Source organism: Pan troglodytes, chromosome 5 (genome assembly GCF_028858775.2).
Source record: "Pan troglodytes isolate AG18354 chromosome 5, NHGRI_mPanTro3-v2.0_pri, whole genome shotgun sequence".
NCBI classification, from domain to species: domain Eukaryota; kingdom Metazoa; phylum Chordata; class Mammalia; order Primates; family Hominidae; genus Pan; species Pan troglodytes.
Window position 1 is genome coordinate 6241761 of NC_072403.2, and position 19620 is coordinate 6261380.

The 19620-nt window shown below is 46.4% G+C and overlaps 1 protein-coding gene across 4 annotated transcripts in view; it reads left to right on the forward strand.

Annotated features, from left to right (window-relative positions):
• The window catches only part of DUSP22 (dual specificity phosphatase 22), a 58874-nt gene that overhangs the window by 3089 nt on the left and 36165 nt on the right, over positions 1 to 19620 (forward strand). For all 4 annotated transcript variants that reach the window (XM_009450369.3, XM_009450368.4, XM_063812042.1 and 1 more), the window contains exons 2-3: positions 9767 to 9800; positions 17005 to 17087. In XM_009450369.3, coding sequence (XP_009448644.1) covers positions 9767 to 9800; positions 17005 to 17087 — 117 coding nt within the window. The remainder of the gene's footprint in view (positions 1 to 9766; positions 9801 to 17004; positions 17088 to 19620) is intronic.

Below are 19620 nucleotides of genomic sequence, written 5' to 3' on the forward strand. Positions count from 1 at the left end.
CTGCAGTAAACATGTTTAACGTGAGATCAGGAGGAACTACCCCAAATCACAAGGTTCATTAGTGGCAAAGTAGATCGCAGGAGGCCAGTAACTTAAGAACCTTAACTAGAACTTTTCCATATATTACTGTGTGACTTGGAACGAGGCTTCATCTGTAAAAAAAAAAAAAAAAAGAATGGTTGATTTGCAGAATCAGCGGAAGGTGCTACCCCTAGAAATCCTTTTCTAAGAACATTTATAAATATGTGCAATGTCTTTGGAACTGACATAACTTGGAATGTGTGTGCCCTGAGATTACTGGGACAAGATTTCTTTCCAATCTCGTACACGTTGGTCATTTTTGGCAAAAGAGCATTTCTGGTTTAAACAGTGCACGCTGCGTTCTGACTGCTTTGGGACATCAGTTTTTATCATTCACATCCCTGTGGCGGCTCTTCTTGTCGGTCCGTTCCGGGCTCCTGTACGGCGGAATATTGTGCCCGTTTCCGTTAGGTGTACGCAGCAGATTATACAGAAGATGGAGGGGAAAAAGGCTTTTATGTTCTAGAAAATTAAAGATGAGGAAATGAAGACAGGACTGGGCGTGGTGGCTCGTGCCTGTAATCACAGCACTTTGGGAGGTTGAGGCAGGTGGACTGCTTGAGTCCAGGAGTTTAGAACCAGCCTGGGCAACATGGCAAAACCCTGTTTCTACCAAAAATACAAAAAAAAAAAAACAAAAAAAATACAAAGCAATCAGCCGAGTGTGTGGTGGCTTGTGCCTGTAGTCCCAGCTACTTGGGAGGCTGAGGTGGGAGAATCACCTCAGCCCGGGAAGTCTAGGCTGGAGCGAGTCATGATTGTGCCACCGCACTCCAGCCTGAGCGACAGAGCGAGACCCTGTTTCAAAAAAAACAAAAAAATCCAACAACAACACAGTTGTGAACCATTTTTTTTTAACACTTTATAAAATCTCAGCCTCACGGTAGCCCTATGAGGTCAGACGACCTTATATTTGCCCAGACTGGGGAATGGAGATTTGGAGAGATTAGGTAGCATAAGTAATGCCAGGCAGGGCAGAACCCAGTCTCCACTGATTTTGAAGATAGGAAAAGTCTTTCCTTTGAGCTGAGATGCTAATTCATCCCAAGTAAGTTTTAAAATTCCTAAAAAGTAACTTGAAAAGCTCCTCATAGCTTCGATTACTTGTCAAATAGCCAAAATCACCTCCTCTCTTCCTTTATGTTTGACATTGATAAGGAAGAGGGTAATTACAGGCAAGAAACTAAAACTTTTTTTTTATTGTTTTTGTTTGTGTATGCAATTCCTAGGTAGACGCCCCACACTGGCCAAAATTATAATCGCCAATGAGTTTATGGTGTGTTTTGAGTACTTTACCACATAGAGTAAGCCACAACTCCATGAAGTAGATCCTGTTATTTTCATGCCTGTTTTCTGGTTGTACACAGAGGCTAAGGGAACTGCCAGGGTCACCCAGCTGGTGAGTAGCAGAGCCTGGACTCAAAGCCACAGTCTGGCTCGGCCACAATGCAGAGTGCCTCACCACGCTGCTAAGATATTAGTCTAGTAAATGTCTCTGGTAAGATTAGGGTTAAACTAAACAGGGTGTTGCATGCAAATGTCGTGTTCCTGTGGAGCCTTTGAAAACTCCTAGTTGACTCAAAGTTCTCTCGAGTCTGAACCCTCAAATCTTTTGGGGGAGAGCCTATAAACAAAACTCCTATCCTCACTGTCTACTTATTAGTCTTCAGTACTACAATACCCCATTAAAAACAAAACAAACGACTAGTCTCTAGCCAAACATTATGTCAGAGAAGGCTGTCCCAAATGCTTCTCATGTGCGAGAAGTCTTTATCTTGATCAGCCTAAAAGTGGGCTGAAGCCTTGCATTCTAGGGCAGGATATGAGGACCCTCTGGTTGGCATCTTGCCCTCCACTGACTGCCAGGGTTCGTTTAGCTCATCAAGCATCCGGCCTGCCTGATCTTGTGGCCTCTTCCTTCCTCCCTGCTGTGTGTCCTCTGAAAGCACCCTGCCTGGTGGGAATGGCTGCCATCCCTGTGCTTCTCGGGAAGCCTCTTATGGTGCTGGGAGGCCTCACTTCAGTGGGTGCATCTTGTTTCCATGCGGAGCGCACTGTTGCTAAGAGGGGCTGGCTAACAAAAAGCCTGATCTGGGGCACCTCCACCGCTGCTGCTTCATGGGTGTGATCCTAAAGAAGTCACTTAAATGTTTCTAAGCTTCAGGATTTTTTTCCTTCCTGGATTCATAGATGTATAGAACTAAGAAACCTTAGGTGGTTAGCTAATCCAGTCTCCTTACTGGCTGTAAAATGAGGGTAATGATACCTTCCCCAATTACTAATTGGGTTATTGGGAGAAGCAAATGGGAATTTATTAGAACACATTTTTCCAAACTGTGAAGTGCAAATACAGTCTGTTTTGAGTGTTCTTGGATGTGACTGACACTTGTTTGAGGATGGCTCTTGCCCTGTTAGGAAGATGAGGGAGTATAGTTGGGAAAGGATTATAATTCAAAGAAAATATGTTCCCTCTAGGCATAGACCGGTGTTCCTCAACGGCTACCCCTGTAGACATTTCAGGATAATTACTTGTGAGACTGCCATGTGGATTATGAGAGGTTTAGCAACATCTCAGATCTTCACCCAATAGTTGCCAGTAGCACCTCCCCACCTGTGACAACCAAAAATGTCCCTGACGTTGGCAGATATCCCCTGGGGAGTGAAATCATCCCCAGTTGAGAACCACTATTGAGGGTTCTTCCTCTCAGAATTTCCTGAGGCCTGTGTGATCTGGAACTGGAGAGTTATCAAAAGGTGGAGTAGGGCTTACAGGGTTGAGAAGCTCTGTTTTCGTACGGGAAGGGCTGGGAGGTCAGGCACCTTTGTGCTGCTAAATCCATTTTTTCCACCTGGCAGCAGGTGACTTGGTTGCCTGCATAATCCAGTCATCCATCCATGCACCTGTTCACCATATTATTATTGAACACAGTCAAGGCACTGTGTTAGATCCTGTAGTGAGCTGTTAATAGGAAAGACACGAAGACCCTGCCATGCAGATCAGTCTCAGGCAGCTTAGAGAGGAGCCTCCTGCAGGAAATGAACACTCAGCCACTGCTGCAGGACTGACAGACAGATGGCCACGTGCTGGTGGGCTCTGGTTCCTTTCCTCTACACCACCCCCCGCGGGCTCTCTCTTTTCTCCATTTAATATTACATTTTTATTTCGTGTGGAAGAACAGATGTTAAAGGCAGTGTTCTAAGGGCCCAGGAGAGTATTCTCATATTCTTCCCTTTTTATATGCAAACTGGTTAAGTCCATGGCCAAATGGCATTTAAAACGTCTCTGTGACATTTAACCCTTCAAGGAATCCACCAAAGTTTTCCCCTTCATCCCTGGCTTTGAAACCCAGAAAGTCCTTTCTGACATAGAAAGAATTAAGATTCCGCTGCCACCCCCACCCCACACATGGCCTTGTGCAGCTGCTTGCTCAGGAGTTTACTTCTCAGCCTCAGTTTGGGTGGGGTTCTTAGATGCCATGCATCCTGAAGGACTAAAATAAATGTTTAAAAAGTAAACTCAAAATATTTCCTGCCTTAGAAGCAGTATTCTTTTGTGCTTATGTGCGTTTTTGTGGCTGAGGATTTGTGTTTTTGCATTTCTGTGAAGCTGGAGTTCGCACAGTGTAGTACGTGGGTGTGAAGCTGTCCATCAGGAGGAACCATCAAGCGTGGAGAATCTTTAGGGTGATTTCAAAGCATTTCTGCAGAAGGATTCTGCCTATATTGTCTATGCCCAGACGGTCTTGTAACAGAAAACAGGAATCTTTGACCTGCGGAATGCCAGAGACCGTCTTCCTCTGTGGCCTGTGCTGTTTCGTCACCGTTTATTCACTGACTTCCTCTTAGCATGTTAGACTCTGGGCAGGTTTTAGGGACACATTAGGAGACAAGACGGATGCACCCTCTGCTGCAAGATCAGTCCGAAAGTAAGGAAATGAATACAGCCATTTAGTCACTGATAAATGTGGTGAAGAAAATAAAACAAGGCGATATGAGAGAGAGAGTGCCAGGGAGTTTGGTGGTCAGGAGAGACCTCCCTGGAAACGGTCATCTTGTGGGAGGCCACTCAGGAACAGTGTCCCCAGCAAAGGGAAAGAGCAGCAGTTTCAGAGGCCCACGGATGCTTAGCACCAATTCTGTGCTTATTACTTCAGCATAGTGGGACATTCCCAAGTTGCCTTTACAGGCTTTTTTTTTCCAACTTGTCCTTGCTTTCTACCAGGTGGTAATGATTTCATTTTCTCTCTGTTTTTCTTGCTTCTGGCTTGAGCTCAGCTCCTGCGTGGCCTGACTGGTCAGCCAGGTTGTTGCAGATGAACACCTTGTTGTTCCCAGGTCTCCTCTATAAATCGTCTCTCTGCTGGAAAATTATTTGATTTTATTTCATGTTCTCTTTCTCTGTACTCAGGGATTACCAGCAACAAAAATATCGTGAAAATAGATGGGTCAAAATTTTTGGGTTTCAAGTCTGAATTATGAAGCTGACTAGTGTAGAAGTTGAAATATTCATGGGCCTTTTATTTAGTCTCCTTGAAACCAGCCCTGCTTAATCTTGTTTGTAATTCTATATGGAAGAGAATCATACTGTGACTACAGAGAGGGATTGAGCAACCTGCTTTCTATTTCCAGTCTTGAAACTCTAGCTCAATCTCCTGGTCTGAAACATGAAGTTAAAGGTTGACTGACACAATTTGGTCTTCTCTTTACATTACTTAAAAATATTTAAAATGTATGTAAAATACTCATCTTCAATTCCTTTTAAGAAGTTGCCTCCTCAGGTCAGACTTCCCATCCTTGCCAGCACGCTGCTGCAGCAGCTCCCCAGCACCAGGCCCGTGCCACAGGTGTGGCCGGGCACTGTTTCGCATGTGGAAGTCCACTCAGGGCAGAAAGGGGCAGCGTTCCCTCTCCCTGGCACAGCTCATATCAGGCTTCACTCATCATCATTTTTTCTCTCTCCTTTCCTCTCACCCTGTTCACGTTGTCTGTTTGTTCACTCATTCATTGGAGAAATGTTGACTTCAGTACCTACCCAAGGGAGAACCAATCGAGTTCAAAAATATATTTACAAAGAAGATACAGGCAGCAGGTAGAGATCGTAGACTGGAGGTCCATGGGCCCTGGTCAGCCCACAGATGGGTTTAGTTTGTCAACCACAGTACTTTAGTGGTTTTTAAAATTTAATTGACAATATTTGAAAATTGGGCTGTTTCCCATAAAACAGCCTGGAATTTGGGGGCCCTGGCCTGCGTCTCTGCGTAGCCATGTTGGTTGGTTGCACCCTGGTCACTTCCTTAGATGTGGGTGAGATTGGAGAATGCCTTCGGGCTCGGGCTCAGGCTGAAGACATTTGAGGGTCCACTCCTGAAAGGTCTCCCTTGCCAAGGTGTAGAATTTGGGTTTCATGCTGAAAGCTACACGGAGCCCTAAGCTGAAGAGTCACACAATTAACTTTGCACTTGAGATGGTTTGAGGAATCCTTTGGAGAGACCACTCAGTCTGGAGGTAGGGAGCTCACTAGGAAGCTGCTGCAGGAATTCAGAAGGGAGACGCTAAGAAGCTGAGCCTGAAAGTTCAAAGAGGAGCACATGAGTGGGAGAGCTGCTGCGTGGAAGTAAATGGCAAATGAGCAGCAGTGAAGTCCAGAGAGGGCAGAGTCTCCTGTCGGAGTGATCTCTGGAGGGTTCCTGGTTGAGCTGGTCCTAGCAGGGCGGGTAGGTCTCGGTACTAGAGGCAGGGCAGGAGCAGACCTGCTGTGCCTGTGACTTGCCTCAAGATCTGTGCACTCTTCTGCATTTATGCATTTTTCCAGGTTGAAAGCCCACATCAGGGTCCTTGGCTGTAAGCAACAGCATCCAAATGTGGTTACCTTAGGTAGAACAGGGCAGACAGCCTGGAAGGCTGGAGAGCCAGACTCAGGGGCAACCTTGGCAGGAGCAGATGCTGTAAGTGGTCAGTGAGAGCATTTCTGGGGCTACCGCAAGATGCTGATGCTACAGCCAGTGGACACTGAATGTGCCACCAGCCCTGCTGCCTCTGTTGCCAAAGAGGACACTCTAGGCTATCCCTGCAGCCGGCGTGCAGACTTGTTACACGTGGGTCACACCCATGTAGCAGCAAAGGCTTATGTGAGCAGGTATCTGGCATTGGCAGCTTCTATACTAACAGCTGGGCTCTGCTTCCCACCAAGACTCCCTGGGGCCAGGGTATCCCCAAACCTAGGAAAGGGTTTCAGAGACTGGAAAACCAATAAGATAAATGGCCTTTACAGGGTTTGTGGTTTTCGAGCATACCCAAGGGATAAAGGACCCCAAACAGTGGGAACCTCTTCTCTGTTTAGAAAGAATATTTAGGGCAAAGAAAGTGCTATTGCAAGATGGGACCAGTAAGGGGTATTGGGAGAATGAGGATGGCCTGGCTTGGCTGGACATAAGAAAGAAGTTGGGGGAAATCCTTCAGAGATCGGTTGGAGCCAACCTGCGGAAGCCATGCTGAATATTTAGTTCAATGTTTGGCCTTGATTTTTTAAGTAAAAGGGTTGTCACTGAACATTTTGAGGTAGAAAATCACCCAGGAAGAATATGGCTTTAGAAAATTAATTTGATAGGACAGAGGAATGAGTTCAGTGTTTACTACTGTAACCCCTGTGTGAATTGAGGCTCTGCGCAAGGCTGAGGAGGGAGACTGTGAGAGGCCTTCTAATTCCCGGGAGGAGGGGAGCAGAGAATTGAGAGAGAGGTGCCACAGCAGTGGGAGCCCTGGGTTTTCATTTGGGGTGACTGGGAGAAGGTGGCACCATCAGGGGCAGGAGGACTTGACAACGGTGGTGGGAAAACAGTGGTTTGCTTGAGATAGTCCTGCAGCAAGCTGGGCTCCAGACGATGAATTTAGGAGTCAGAAAATCATGGCTCTACATTAGAATGTAGAGACGGTCTACTCTTATGCCCTCATTTAATTTTAAAGATAATATAAAATGTATTAATTTGTGCTTAGTAGAGAAGGTAGTAGATGTACAAAGAAAAAAAGCAAAAATGGGCCATAATCTGTTTTCCGAATAATCCCTCTTGATTTAAAAAAAGTGTAAATTGGCATAGTGCATGCACAGGACTGGAGTGTCAGATGGCGGAGGCAAGCTCAGAGAGAAATGCAGAAGCCCTCCTCCAGGACCCCGCCGTCGCCGTCACGGAGGTGAGCGTGGTGACGAAGGGAGTGTACGTGCACACAGCTGTACCTTTCCTGTTTTTCATACCGTTTTCAAGATATATTAAGTTAAAACGCGTAAGATCGTCTTCCTCATAGCCCCGCGCATCTTAGGCGTCGTATTCCATTTCATGGCACCTAACTTGGAGTCTGGATAGTGGCCAGTGGCCACAGTGTCTGCTGTGCAGGACCAGCTCCTTGCACTGGCGCCCGCTTTCTCTCCACCTCTCTCCCACTCCCTCCAGTAGAGACAGGACCCTTTCTGCAGGCTGACCGTTCTGCTGTCCCCTCCCTGTCTGCCCACTGCTCTTGGGCTGCAGGTCCTGAGTGTCACTGTCCCCAGGAAGCCCTCTGCGACCCCAGAGTGGTCAGGTCACCTCCACTTTCCCTGTGTGAGCTGCTCATGAGGGCAGGGCCCTGTCTCTCTCAGTCACATCTCTACCCTGAGTGCCCAGCATTGTGCCTGAGGAACTTTAGCCACTATGATACGTTCTCTGACTTTGGGCAGATAAACATGCTTATAGTCTAGAAACATTTTGATCTAGAAAATCGCCCAGTGATTATAACTGTAGAGTCACTGCTGTAAAAAGTGATCCTGACACTTGGTTAAGCCAGCAAGGAAGACTCTATTCGAGACCATCACAACAGGGGAGGACGCGACTCCAATATGGCAGGAACAAGGGTGGATGGAAAGCCAAGGGCAGGGTGAGGGAGTGGGTGGAATACCACTCAGGGGAACTGGATTAGACATCGGGGTGGAGGAACAGGAGCTTGGTGGGGTCTTAGGGGATACACTTAGCAGGTGTCTGCTCGCACTGGACTCGGTCGGCCAAGGACCAGGCCTTGTTGAGAAAAGGACTCAGAGGAACCTGACTAAAGTTTGGTCAAGGAGGGGTCATTGCACTGCCAGACAGAAGAGCCACGTGGCAATGATGCTCTCTAGTGTCTACTGCCACATCCTAAAAAAGGCAGGAGAGACCCTCGGGAATGAGAGACTACACACAGCAAAGCTCTGTGCAGTCAAGCATTGCCAGAGAACATCAGTGGGATCCACATCCAGGACGAACTTGCATTGTTCCTGTCTTTCAAGATAGGAATGATAAAGTATAGACTGTTGTCCTGGAGTAATGATTAGCGAAGCCTCTTTTCATTCTTGGACTGTCCCAGTTTGGCCGATACATTACGTGGCCCCTTGGCTGGTTGTCCCTCTGCACAGAGACTAGCTCTTGGCCTAGCACTGCCGCCCTGACATGAGCCACGATAGATCCCCTGCAATGACTAGACATGAGCCATCGGTTTTTAGCGAGGCAGCCGGTGGTCAGGAAGATGCTTGAAGAAATCAGCAAACATGAAGAACCGTACTACAGGCTCTTTCGACTTTCTCAGTGGGAGTGAAGGAAGATAGGGGAGCTGCAGGGTTGGCAGACAGTGGGGGCGAGGCTAGGACATCCGGGGATCTGTGGTGAAGCATCACCAAAACGAGCTGGTTGTATGTGCTTGGAAATCGTGGCAAGTGATATCGTGAGCATACTTTAACGAGTGGTACTTTGTCCTTATTTAAATTTCAGAGTGTCCATGCAAAGTGCTGGCAAGACAAGAATTTGCTTCCTATTTCGCAAATTGTGGGTGTGAAAGAAACCACCCCAATTTCTCATTGCCGACCTGCTAAATCATTCCATATGGGGGCTGGAGGTGGAGAGGAGGGCTTGCCCAGAAATGTGTATTTTTAACAGATTCTGGAGTTCTGATGGGGAGTTTGGTTTGAGAACCACTGCCTTAGAAGAAGTTGACATTTTGCAACAAAGATGTGTTCTTATTAACCTGCATATATTTGGAGGTTGGATCATTTATTTAACAACCCCTTGTTGACTGTCATCCTGGCCTGGGGCTGGGGAGGCAGCAGTGAGCAACAGGATTCGTTTGCTGCCCAAGGAGTTTTCCCCGACAGAAAGATGGGCCTTCACCTGGTCATGCCCTCGCAACAGCATCACCACACAGGGGACATAGAGGGCTACCGTCACTGAGCCGGGGGCCAACCCTGGACTTGGGGCTCAGGACTGGCCAAGGGTGAGGTGGGCAGGAGTGTAACCGCCTGCAGTGGGCACCGTGTGTGCGGTGGGCGCCGTGTGTGCAGTGTCCTCGTGCAGCAGAGTGCAGAGCTGCAGGGCCGCCAGGGCTGTGGGGCCAGGGTGGGCAGGTGGGGCAGGGGACTTGGACCCTCAGAATGCCCACCAGCACTGCAGGGCTGCAAATGAGGATGACGGGGTCGAAGCCGGGCCCTAAACCCAGCGAGTCGATGGGCACCAACCCACAGCCTTCCACAGGCCGCTGGGGATGTTGGGTCACCCGCGTGTCTGTCAGGGAGGTGCTGTACTGGGGAAGCACCTGGCCTTTGCAGGGATCCTGCTGCTGGATGAGGCCCCCTTCTGCAATACCATCCACTTAGAGTCTGCCATGCTCATGTCTGTGTCTGTCTCTCTCCTAGATCCTGCCCGGCCTGTACATCGGCAACTTCAAAGGTGAGTTCTTGCTTTTTTATTGTTGTGATAAAATACACATAACATAAAATGTGTCATCTTGACCATTTTAAAGTGTATAGGTCAGTGGCTTTAAGTAATTTGCATTGCTGTGCAGCCATCACCAACATCCTTCTGCAGGACTTTTCATGTTCCCAAACTGAAACTGTGTCCCTTAAAACACCAACTCCCCATTCCTCTCCTCCCAGCCCCGGGCAGCCACCATTCTGCTTTCTGCCTCTATGAATCTCACAACTATCGGAGCCTCCTCTTAGTGAAATCATACAGTATTTGTGCTTTTGGGACTGGCTTATTTTACTGAGCACAGTGTCACAGTTCATCCGTGTTGCAGCGTGTGTCAGAATGGCCTTCCTTCTTAAAGCTGAATAATACTCCATTGTGTGCATAGGCCTCATTTTGCTTCCATTTATTTGTTTGTGGACACTTGGACTGTTGCCACCAAAAGTGAGTTCACTTTTTAAAAGATCAGCTTTAGACTTCTCATGGGTGAGATTGACAGGCAAAGTGTAGACTCAGTCTACAGTCTGTTCTGGGAGTGGCCCCCACTTGCACCCAAGCCCCTTGCTGGGTGCACCCCAGTCCATTGACCATCACCTGGTGTGAGGCTGTGCCCGCTCCAGCTCTGCCCTGGTTCTCCTTTGAACTCTCCACACCTGTTGGAACATTATCATCAAAAGGTGTTGGACAACAGGCACATTTAGCAATCATGTGACTTATTTATAACCTTTTACAACTTTCATTTTTTAGTTACTATTGAGAAATTTTCAGAAGCCTGTTCTTTTTAAGTCACCCGGGAAACAAGAGTGACAATCTCATCTCTGGCAGATTCTTCTCATCTGGTGCTTCTCTTCTCACACATTTCCTGCCACTTGTTCAGTACGGATTGATTTACTGTCAGCTATTGACTCTATTTTCACTCAGCTCTGGAGCACGGTGGTCACTGGGCTTGTCGGCTTCCAGGGAGGGGCCAAGTCCCCCTGCCAGGTGACCTTCAGAGTTTGTGTAAGTGAATCACTGAGATGAGGTGGGAAGATAGAGATGAGGGGCCCTTAATAGGATGGGAGAGACCTGGGAAGCTTGCAGGCAGGTCTCCACTCATGTTAGGTTGGACAGAGCCAGACCGTGTCATAGGCAGCTAATGCTCCTCCCTTCCCTAACAAGCCAGAACATGGCCACTCCTGTTGGCTTTCTGGATGTTGCTGAAATTTCTGAGTTCAGATTCAAATTGATTGTACAAATAATCTTTATTGTTGCTCTATAATGTCTGTTTCCACACACACCCCCCTATCCCCCCAGCTCACTATTAGGCCTCAAAGAGAATTGAGCACAGAGAGCTGACAGCTGCTAATTGCTACGAGAACATGTTAAAAATAGTACTGGACTTGCTAAATTAGTAAGCTTTGTAGTTCTGAAAAAGCAGCAAACCCTTTGTGGTGAGTAGGCCAGGATACATTAATGTAGCAAACGTCAGAGTTATTTAGTGAGTTATTAACTGTTTTCATGGGGAAAGGGAGTGTCTTTGAGAACAGAGTTTAGGATAAGTTCTTAGAAGTAGAATTGCTAGATGAAAGGTTTGAAATTAAAAATTTTAATAAATATGAACCAAATTCAACACTTCTGACAACAGTATGTGAGAGTTTTAGCCTTAATCATGAAAGGTTACTTTTTTTGGAAGGACAGCTTTAAGGAAATATTTAAAACTCTTTTCACACTACAAGCTATACCTGTTTTCTAAATATTCAATAACATAGGACTCCTTGCAGGTTCCTGGATCTTGTGCTTTGTGGTTTCGTCTATGAGAGTGTTGTAAACAGCCCACCACCTCTCCTTGTTCATAGGGTTAATGCTGCATTATTACCTTAAGTTATTCTGATATTGGTATGAGGTTGTGTTTTATTCACTCATTAGCCAAATATTTATTAAACGCTTTCCAGGTACAAGGCTTATCTAAAAGAAAGGAATGAGAGTACAGTGAATTGGCGAGTGGCTCGAAGGAGAGGAAGTATTTTCCCCAATTGTGCTGTGAATTCACTTGTTCATTGCACAAGCTTATCGGGAACACACGATGTGCTGGGAGTTGAATGTGGACCAGCGTCCCTGCCCTCAGGCTATCAGAGTCCAACAGCAGGTGCAGAACAGGAAGGGGCCAGTGTGTGTTCTCACATGAGTTACACACCTGGGGGTGTAGACTGGGAAGATGGAGTCTGTCTCACAGGGCTGTAGCGGGGCTGACCCAGACAATGGGTGATGCCCTCGGTGGGCTCAGTGCCCAATACCTGGTGCCCTGATAAATAAGCACCCACACACTCACTGCTACTGCCATGGGAGCCCGATCGATGCCAGGTCTGCAGTAGGCAGCTGGGTGGCATTGGCTGGCAAGGGTGGAAACCCAATGTGGAATGTGGCCTCTTTCTTTTTTCCTGGGCGGTGAATCCAGCTGTCATCTGTGCTCTTGCCTGGCATCTCATATAGTCATTTATCCTGCTCTTTTAAAATCACGAGTAATATGTGCCTCTTGTAACACAAGAACCAGTAGAGTAGAAAGGAACGTAAACAGTCACTCCCTTCTTCTGTCCCTTCTCCTTCCTCCCCTCCCTTCTCTTCCCCTTCCCGTTTCCTTTCTTCCCTCCCCACTTCTCTCCCTCCCTCCCTTCCTTCTCCTCTTCCCTCCTTCCTTTCAGTAGGCTCCCTCGCCTGTCACTCTGCAACCCTTAAGAAAAAAAAGCTTTGTAATGAATCCACAAATGGTTTTGTAGCGCCTGGTGATTTTTGCTCCTGGAGAAGAACCACAAACAAACCCAGCTCTGGAGCCCGGTCTTTGGGTCTTCGATGCTTTGGTGAGAGCCTCTCTGTTGAGGCTCCAGGATGCAGCAGGCAGCCTTGCCCAGAAGCCAGGAGGGAAGGCAGGGAGTGGAAGCCAGAGAGAGCAGCCCCTCCCTGGGCCGGAGGGTGGGTCCGTGGCTTCCTTACAACTTGGCACCAGCGACAGTGGATGTCAGCTGACAGACGAAGCCCTCATTGTTTGAAGATGTCCACAGAATTCTAGAAAAGTGGGAACGCTCTTAGGTACTGTGTGTACGTGAGTGGTGTGCATTGAGACCATGTTCGCAGTCTTGAGCTTGTGTTTTGTGTCTGCCAGTAAGACACACAGTCCTGGTGGGTACCCAGTTGTTTGGACAAGGCCAGCCTGGTCGGAGGTAGTCTGCTGTCAGCTTACTGAGACAAAATCACCATGCTTAACAGGTCAGCATATGTCCATCCAGACTTATTTTTTCCACATGAATTCTAACTGGTAACCTTCCTGTTGGTTTTATGAATTACTAACCTGTTGCATTTGTGACTGCCAGTTGGGGAGGGGCCCACTGGCACCAGGCCAAAGGTCATTCCCTCCAGGGCTCGGTGTTAGGGTGCACATGACCTTCTGGGGTTCTTCTTAAAGTGCATGTTCTGATCAAGTAGACCTGGGGTCTACTTGATGCTCTGCTGCCGGTTGGAGGACCCCATGTTGAGCACCAAAGCGCTAAGTTCTGCCCCTCTAGGTCTGTGCTCAGGAGGAGCTAGTTTGAAATGTACAAGCTTGTGTCTGTGCACATTAGGAAACTCCACCTTGAGCCTTACAGCTGGATTCCCAGCTCATTACCTCGTGCTCATGGTTGTAGGTCGCCTTCCAGGACAACCAATAGTGTGAAGTCTGTAAGAATTAAAGTTCCAGGGTCATCACCCAGCAGGTTTGATTAAGCATTTTATGCACTCTGAAGTAAGTGGGCAGAGCCTGTGCCTTATGGGAAGGGATGCAACAGCGAACACGGTGCTAGCGTGCGGTGAGGAAGAGGGGAGGTGCTGGCCCCGGAGTGCTTCCCTGTGCTTTGGAGTCCAGCCGGCAGTGGGCTGTCGTGATATCAAGTGGTCTTCTCTATTCAGAAATGTATGCTTTTTTCCCCAGGCCACTTAAAAAAGATTCACTCTGTATTATCAAAGCATATTTACGGGGTGAAGAAAATGTTCTAAAGTTATATATTGTGGCGATTGTGCAGCCTTGTGAACGTATGAAACCATTGAATCATATACTTGATCAGGGTCCGTATTATGGTATGTGAATTATATCCCAATAAAGCTTTGTGAAAGGAGAAAAGTAGATTGAAACAAATACGGATGGTTGACATTCAAATGCCAGGTGGAATGGGTGTCTGGAGGAGCCAGGTGGGTGGGTCAGATGAGCTGGCTCCATCAGGCTGCCCCGCCTCTACTGGGTCCCCGCCCCACCTCCTCCAGGTTCTGTGAGCGCTGAAGCTGTGGCTTTGTCTGTTTCACTGCTTGTCTAAAATGTCCATGCTGGTGGCGATTGGAAAATCCCATTTCGGTGTGAATGTGGGAACTGGCTGCCTGTGGCTTCCAAAACGATTCTAGCTTCTGCCTAATTAATTCTAAGCTAGCCTTGCTGGTACCCCAACTTGTGAGGGGTTGGGGGTTGGCAGTGAGTCCCCATGTGCTATGTAGATGGCTCTCATCCATAGCAGGTGGCTTTGAGGTAACTATTTATTTAGCTCAAGGGGGAGTGAGAGGAGACTGCTATTATATTATAGACGCCTTTCTGAGCCTGATAACTTAAAGGGCTCATGTTCCTCATATAAAAAGGTTTTTTCTTTCTCACTTTGGGTCAAAAGATGAGCTGGTCAGAAATAAACTTAGGCAAAATACTTGAAAACAATAGCCCTAAATTTGAAGCTCGAAAATTTGAATCTGGGAAAGCAATAGCCTGGAATTTGAAGCCTGAGAGGTTGGAGCAATGAAAAGAGTCTTAAAACTGGTATTTTAATATCACCTAAATTTTTTTTCCTGACGTTGCTGAATGTTTAGAACAATGTTTCTTGACTTCTGCTTCATCATCAGGGCTTGTTAGAAACGGAGATTCCTCAGCCCCAGGGTAGATCTTTCTAACTAGCCTCTTGGTAGTTCATAGGGTGTTAAACTTCAGAGCCACTCATGTAGAACACACACACACACACACACACACACACACACACTATAAAGAAGGAAGAAAACCCTTGTAATTCCGTCTCTGAGCTGGGGCTGTCTTTGTACCAGTCCCGCCATCCTCCCTGCCATGTGTTTGTCTCTGCATTTTTATACGTTGGGTTTGTGTCATATTTATGGTTTGGTACCTGCTTTACATTATACCCTGAGCATTTTCCCATGCCATAAAATAGTCTCCAGAACCATGATAATTAAACATTTGCCTTTCTTTGTTGTTTTTGTTGTTTTGTTTTGTTTTGTTTTGCTTGAGATAGACTCTCACTCTGTTGCCCAGGCTGGAGTTCAGTGGGGCGATCTCGGCTCACTGCAACCTCCGCCTCCTGGGTTCAAGCGATTCTCCTACCTCAGCCTCCTGAGTAGTGGGGTTTACAGGTGCACACCACCACGCCCAGCTAATTTTTGTAATTTTAGTAGAGATGTGGTTTCGCCGTGGTGACCAGGCTGGTCTCACACTCCTGACCTCAGGTGATCGGCCCGTCGCGGCCTCCCAAAGTTCCGGGATTACAGGTGTGAGTCACCACGCCCGGCCTAAACATTTGCCTTTCGATCCATTTCTCCTGTATCATTTAGAAAAGCTCGGCCAGGCTGGGATGGGGGCGTAGGGAAGTGGACCTCCTCATTTCCTGCTGGCCCCCTGTTTTGTAGATTAGTAGAAGGGTTCCACTTCAGGGGATCACACCATTCGGTCTTCTTTTTGCAGGTAGGGACATTGGAAGGGAATATAATTTTGTTATCTTCTTAGTTTCATATGGAGATAATTTAATAGCCAACTGACAGCTGATAGACAGTTCTGTTTGGAATTTCCAGAAAAAGTTTCATTTTTTAATTGTGCTTTAAAGTGAATATAGATGATGTAAACCACAGTCCTGTCTGAATCCAGAACTGTCCCTGCTTTTGACATCTGGGGAAAGAAGTAATGGGCAGTTTCCTTTGTCTTCTAGAGTTAATGGTTTTGTATTTAGCTTTTTAAGAATTCTCATCATTAAGAGGCCATTGAATTAAAAAAAATTTTAAATATCCCTAATATTATGTGTCTCATGCAGAAAGACTGACCTAAGGTCATCTCTTACAAATGCTAACTACAAAATGGTCTTGTAAATTTACCTTCTTGATGATGTAATCCATGTAATCCATCATGATTACAATGTTTATTAATCTAAGTGCATTTCAATTTCTAGATTAACACTTTTGTTGCCTAAAAGGAAGAAGCTGAGGCAAAATTAATACAGAGGGTTTATTTGGGCCAAGCTTGAGGACTGTAGCCTGAAACAGACTTTCAGGTTGCCTTGGGGAGTGCCCCGGAGAGTAAAATAGGGGCTCAAGTTTTTAAAGAAAAAAAGACGAATCAGGAGAGTGGCAATTACAAAAAATTGTTCAGCAGGAATTCTCATTGGTTTATAGAAATAACATTGGTTAGTGCCTGGCTATACGATATTGAACTATGATGTACGGCATTTGATGGCTACTTGGCATCAGTCTAGGGACCACATAGCAGATGGCTTCAAGGTAACCATTTAGCTCAAGGGGGAGGGAGAGGAGACTGCTGTTATATTACAGAGGCCTTTCTGCGCCTGATCATTTAAAGGGACTCTTCTTCCTCATAGAAAGTTTTTTTCTTTCTCACTCTGGGTCAAAAGATGAGACAATCAGAAATAAAATTAGGCAAGGCCGGGCGCGGTGGCTCACGCCTGTAATCCCAGCACTTTGGGAGGCCGAGGCGGGCGGCTCACGAGGTCAGGAGATTGAGACCATCCTGGCTAACATGGTGAAACCCCGTCTCTCCTAAAAATACAAAAAATTAGCTGGGCGTGGTGGCGGGCGCCTGTAGTCCCAGCTACTCGGGAGGCTGAGGCAGGGGAATGGCGGGAACCCAGGAGGCAGAGCTTGCAGTGAGCCGAGATCGCGCCACTGAACTCCAGCCTGGGCGACAGAGCGAGACTCTGTCTCAAAAAAAAAAAAACAAAAGAAAAAAGTTAGGCAAAATATATGAAAGCAGTAGCCCTAAGTTTCCTACATGTATGGTCAGTTATGAAGTTTCAGGAAAGAAATATGCAAGTCATTTTGTGGGTTTTTTTTTTTTTTTCTGGCTAGACTTTAGGAGTAATTAACTTGCAAAGATATCAAAATGTCCATCCCCTTTCTTCTCTGACAGATGCCAGAGACGCGGAACAATTGAGCAAGAACAAGGTGACACATATTCTGTCTGTCCACGATAGTGCCAGGCCTATGTTGGAGGTAAGAGAGCACCGTGGGGTGTGTGTGGGTGTCCTCATTTGTATTCCGTGGGAGTGCCTATGACGTTAATGAAGGCAACCAGGTTCTCTCCAATGCGAACGTACTCCTGTGATCTCTGGCGACATTCCCATTGTGTTCAGGCCGTGTCGATGTTAACGCGCTGTCTGTAGCATGGCGCGAGGGTGTGTGCTTTTTCTGATCACACTCCTGCTGCATTGCCACTTTGGCTTTCGTGGCTAAATGCCTAGGAATAAGCTGAGGCTGCATTTCCCTCTGGACCTTAAGGACATTTAAACCCCATTTTCATTCCTTTCAGAATTATCTCTGGTTTTAAAATCCAAAAAAATTCAGCCTGCTCATTTCCTGATTTTGTCCCATTTAAGCTCAAATAGCTACCACTGGCATTCAGGGGTCACAGAAAACAGAAGGTGAATCGTCCTGGAGGGTTCCCAGGGCCGCTCTAATGTGGAGACTCTCGGTGTAGAAGCTGTTGTGTTTTAGGTTTTCGGGGTAAACAGGGTGTGTCTGCTTGTGCACTAATTCCAAAAACATCTTTAAATTTACCCTAATGGACGGTTTGAGCTGTTGGCTAGAGGTAAAATCTATTTATGTTTATTGGCCTTGACAGAGCCCGAGTTACCTCCTTTTAGAAAATAATGCTGTGTGGTTGTGATGTGTATGTGTTTTTCTATTTTAGGGTGGGGTGTTGGAAAGGGAGGGGTGGCTTGTTCTGAAAGAAAGAATCCCGGTTGAGGCTGTTTTCATTTAAATTTATATTAGGCAAGAGTAGGTAATGTTTATTTTAAATGTATCTATTTTCTTTAGCCATTAGGGCTGCCAGATTTTAGTTAGTATAAAGCAAGCTAAAACTGATGAGAATGTAGAATAATAAATGATTCTACTAAACATTGTAGTACCAGAGAATCATAGGTGGTGAACAAACCTCAATTAATTTCTCCAGATCTCCGAGCTCCTACTTCCTTGTATTGTTTAGCTCATATTTTTTTTTTTTTTTTTGCTAAGGTGCTGTAATTTGTGTTCCAGCATGATTTTATTGGAAATAACAACAACAACAAAACATTTTTTTTGGAGCCTAACAGTTCCTTTGAAAATAACCACTCCATTTTTTAATCTGTCAACAATAGTTTGTATTTAAAATACAGCCAAGCTATGGCCAAGATGCTAAGTTAAACTGCAAACTGGTCATGATTGACTTCCTCTTAAATCACAAGATGAGGCTTGAGGTTTCCTTTATTTTAATAAATTGCAGAGATGCCCTCTCCACCCTCAGCCCCAGGCCTGCCTCCCTGCTTCATACTCCATTTAATGGAACACACTGTCATGTGTGCACATGACCCTTAAATCTGCTCACATTGTAACTTCTGTGTAGATAGGAGATCTACCAGTGTTAGAAATCAAAGAGCTCCAGCCCTTATCACTTGGGAAACCACAGGCTAGCGAGTAAAGCAGGTGGGTTTGTAACCCAGGTATAAAGAGCCCGCTGATTGTGTAAAACCTCAGAGCTGTGGGCAAACTGTGTTCCCGACACAACACACTACACATTCTTTTTATTCCCTGTGTAGCTCAGTCTGTAAGGACAAATTCTGCCTTTAAAAAAAGAGAGAGAGAAGTGCTACCCCTTTTCTTCACTGGGACGGCTTTTACTTGGAGACACCCTATTGTAGTCTCCGGGTGCTATTATTATCTTAGCTTCATAGTAAGTACTTCCATGTGATTTTATATTTATTGTTATGCCACTGTTTTGTAGCATAATGTATTAGTATTGCCCCTCTTAGCATTTTATCAATCTTTAATTTCACAAGTAATTCATGATATATTCTTATTTTAAAAATCAAAACAATAGCCTCTGATTGCACAGTGGGGAAAAGTGAGGGGCCAAAAGTTATTTGAATTGGTGGTGCCCACATTAAGTTATAGTCTCAGAAGTTCCAAATCTTTGTTTAGCTGTCTGCCTGGGGCACAAAGGCAGTCTTCTGTCTTGAGTTTCAAATCCAGATCCATAAGCTGTGTCCTCACGCAGCCTGAGATGAGTCAGGGAAATGATGTGTTTGGAGTCGGTGGGGAATTAGCAGACGGGTTTGGTGTTTCAGCAGCTCCTTGTTTTGCCAGCCCTGATCCCGGGAGAGAAATGGGGCAGGGAACGAAGGTGAGCGGGGAGACTGTGCGGGGTCAAGCAAATGCAGTGAGCTGACCCCCGGCTGGTGAGAGCCCCTAAGTGAGGGTGATAAATGGTGGGAGAGGAGAGAGCTGGGCCTCCTTTATTTCCCGAGATCTTCAAAACCATACGTATTTATTGAATGGCCGCTGGCTTCTCTGGGCAGCCCCAGGCTGGGGCTTGGTAGGAAGTGGGAAGGTAGCTACTGTCTAAAATGGAAGGGTTTTAGTCCTGCTACATCCATGCAGGTGTCCTGCGAGCCCTGCTGCTGTGAAGCGATGTATTGGGCACTACACTGTGGATACTTCTTTGGGTCATTTCCAACAAACATCTCAATGAGTTTAAAGCTCTGGGGTA